The 3,151-nt window shown below is 46.4% G+C and overlaps 1 protein-coding gene across 1 annotated transcript; it reads left to right on the top strand.

Annotated features, from left to right (window-relative positions):
- The first annotated feature begins 1,031 nt into the window (after positions 1 to 1,031).
- On the top strand, positions 1,032 to 2,085 carry EDB93DRAFT_616131 (uncharacterized protein). Its single transcript, XM_041456877.1, has 5 exons — positions 1,032 to 1,062; positions 1,116 to 1,261; positions 1,331 to 1,583; positions 1,633 to 1,806; positions 1,860 to 2,085. Exons 2-5 carry the CDS (start codon positions 1,250 to 1,252, stop codon positions 1,883 to 1,885), a joined length of 465 nt encoding a protein of 154 aa, XP_041300498.1. The 5' UTR covers positions 1,032 to 1,062; positions 1,116 to 1,249; the 3' UTR covers positions 1,886 to 2,085.
- Positions 2,086 to 3,151: the final 1,066 nt, after the last annotated feature.

The following is a 3,151-nucleotide window of genomic DNA, read 5'->3' as shown; positions in this document are numbered from 1 at the left end:
TTGTGTGTGGACAGGGTGAGGATGTGAGGGTGAGAGTAATGCGGTGGAGATGGTATTTAATATAATACTTGGAGGATTTTGTTGCGCTTACTAGGCCTGGAATTAATATTACTTGTGGACTCGCCAAAGTCATGGTGACACTCAGGCTCCTTCCCACCCGCTAGTTCGAGTGTGGAGGGGAACGGATTGGAAGATGGCTAATTTGATGCATTCAAGACGGTAACGAGTCGTAAAAATGACAAGTTCCAACGCGCGCCCGCGCGCAGGCAGATGTAGACTAGACCGGAATTTCGAAGTCGCAAACTTTCTGCGCGAAGTAGCATCGCGAAGGAATGAATAATACTATCAGATCCGATTCACTCGAATGCATCTATGATAACTGCGATCTTTGCTGAGTAGCTTGAACCATCACCCGAACCATAATCGGACCCCTCAAGGCCTGGCATCTGATGCCCGAGCGTCACCAATTACTACTTTTAGTAGTACTTAATCGAGTTTAACTTTATTTACACCAGGGTAATTGGACGAGCGTGCTCGTCCTCCTGAATCCTGGGTTTAGGGCTGATGCTCGGTGCATCGCATCCTGTGTTCAGTCCCTCTGCCTCCTTGGCTGATGCCGGTGATCGCATGTGACAAATATGCCTCGTGCAACTCTCGTTGCCACCTCCTTAGTGGAGCCAGCGGTCTATGCCTAGCGAGACTGGCATCCTTTGCCTCTTCTCACTCGAATTATCGTCATGTCACTAGCAAGTTTTGCGCACCCTCCCTTTTCTCCCACCCATTTTTACTACTTGTATGCGTTCTACATTAGGTACGGTCTCGGGTTTGGATCTGTTTGTATCCGAATTCATGGGGTTTCTTTCAGCTCAATTTGTGTGACTTTCCACAGCATTTTCAATCCTAGATTCTGATTCAAACCTTGAAAGTGACGCTGAAGCGTGGTGATTTAAATCTCGCTCCAGGGATCAGCTTTAATTTACGTCTCTATTTTTTTTTCTCTTTTGTCATTGTTTAACGTTTATTGTCCGTTGGGGCGAAGCCTTATGTTAGACAATACCTACAGTACGTCTGACTCGTAGTGTTCACATCTCTTCTTGAAGGCACACTTCAGCCAGGAAGACCTATCGCACTATCTTTCGAAGTGGGGCGATTTGAACAAGATCAAAGCTATGTATGATTGGTATTATTAGCTAAGTGCATCAACCAGGAACATTGAGAATTGGCCCGATACCAGTGCCGTCTCTCGTTCATGCCGAAAATAGTAAGTTCGATTTTTTTGATCTCGCTAGAGGGTGCCAAACCCTTAAAAGGCTCGCTATAATATTCGCAGCCCATCTCCGCAATGCATTCCACCACAGAAAACCTACCTTGTGCTTCAAACGAGTCATGTTTGCCTCTCATCGCTACTCCACTGAGTCCACTCCAAGATACGAGTGCGACACCCTCTACTCATGTTGATGGTGCTCCGCTGCTAAGTCTCGCACAACCACCGAACCCAAGAAGTTGCGTTATCATCATACAGAACAACTACATTGCGGAGGGGGGGACCATCAACATACTTTCAAGTCACTGCAACGGTTCTAGTAAGTTCTTCGATCATCTAACTTACTGGGTACTCACCTCGTAAATAAGCCGCGACCAAGTTAGAACACGTCGGAATGGTTGCAGAGCCCACACCTTTGGACCCTCCATTGGTGACTCAGCCAGAGCCAGCAGCGCACGGTTGTGAAAGCATAGTGTTGAGCGGTAACACGTTCGGCGAGTGCGTCATGATAAATATAGGATCGCCAAATTGCACTGGAGCTGGTAGGTTCTCGAGTTCATCTGAAAGAAATTTAGCTGAAGACTGATTGCGTCAGTTAAACAAACCGCTCTCGCGTCCTGAGATGACCGCAACAGTTAGGGGGGAGTTTATTGCAATTTTTCTTGAAATGTATTCACCTGTATATACATGTATGACAAGATGTAGTTCACTGGCGATTTTAAAAGAAAAGTTAGGACGAACTGTACGCACCTAAGCTTAGCGCTCCTGGTCATTTCGACTCATTTGCCTTCCCAAAGGTAATAATGAGCTCGCAATAAAGAGGTAACTATTCACAGGAAGAGCACCAACTTTTAGATGCCGATGATCGTCGGTCCCTCGGAATGTTCCGTGCTTCCTATGGAAGAAAAGTGGATTTCGACTCGACTGCCATTCGAAGGATATGTACATTATGTATCATATCGTGGCATGTCACATATACAGAGCCCATAAAGGAACGATAAGAACACGATACCGATCTGATTCACTTGCTCTTCTGCACACGGGAGTGATTTTTTCGAATACTTGTCTTGCTAAGGCAGCACGCACTGGCAGGTGCATCTTTAGCCTTTGCAACCTTTTTCAATCGGGTGCTGGCTTCTCCCGCGACAGGTGGGTCTGGCTGTGTGAATTTTTTCAAAGAAAAGAAGATCGATTCCTGACACCTGTGTGCCCTTTAGTAGGTAGGTTCAAAGTTCAAATTACTTAGTAATAGCAGGATCCGAACTTGACCTCAGGACCCCCAAGAAGGCTTCTTGCATAAAGCTGTCCAGTCCGAGGCCTATGCGTTATGCGTTATGCATATCACCGGCGTCCCACGCCCACCTGAAGTCGGACTCGCACCAAACAGTATTCTAGGAGAAAGGATTCCAGCCCGTACCTTTGTTCTAGTACTAAGTAGCTGAGTCGGCCGTCTTATATCACAGTGCTATATACTTGCTCATTTGGATGCATGGACTCAGCGATAATTTATAATGCCGCAGTACCGACTCGCGCTTCACGTTCACGTTACGGATCAAGAACCGTTGGGTACACGCACACCTTGACCCTGCAGACGCCAGTGGCTGGTCTCCAATAGAAACACCGCAAAATTTATTAATTTGGAGCTCTCTTATCAGATCTCTTTTCCCATGCCTCAAGTTTGTATCAAGCCAGGACGCGAGCATTTCATGAGAAGCACCGTACGACTCCGAGTCGGAGTACATTTAAGTGAACATGGAACAAAATATGGTGAGCATTCAAGTTGATGCCTAACAAATCTGAGTCTTCATCAGGGCTGAAGGATTCGCGAGTGTGGGTGCTATTTGAACAAATTACCTAGGCTGAATCATTGTGAATACGTTGTTGCTA

Source organism: Suillus bovinus (genome assembly GCF_016758785.1).
Source record: "Suillus bovinus strain UH-Sbo-P2 chromosome Unknown EDB93scaffold_455, whole genome shotgun sequence".
Lineage (NCBI taxonomy): Eukaryota > Fungi > Basidiomycota > Agaricomycetes > Boletales > Suillaceae > Suillus > Suillus bovinus.
The sequence above is the reverse complement of the archived record's forward strand: the minus strand, read 5'-3'. Positions and strand labels throughout refer to the sequence as shown.

Bases quoted from the DNA above. Each gene is read 5' to 3' on its own strand.
- EDB93DRAFT_616131 (XM_041456877.1), top strand. The intron at 1,584-1,632 runs GTAAGTTCTTCG...CTCGTAAATAAG, and splicing joins AAGTCACTGCAACGGTTCTA to CCGCGACCAAGTTAGAACAC. The intron at 1,807-1,859 runs GTAGGTTCTCGA...TGATTGCGTCAG, and splicing joins GCCAAATTGCACTGGAGCTG to TTAAACAAACCGCTCTCGCG.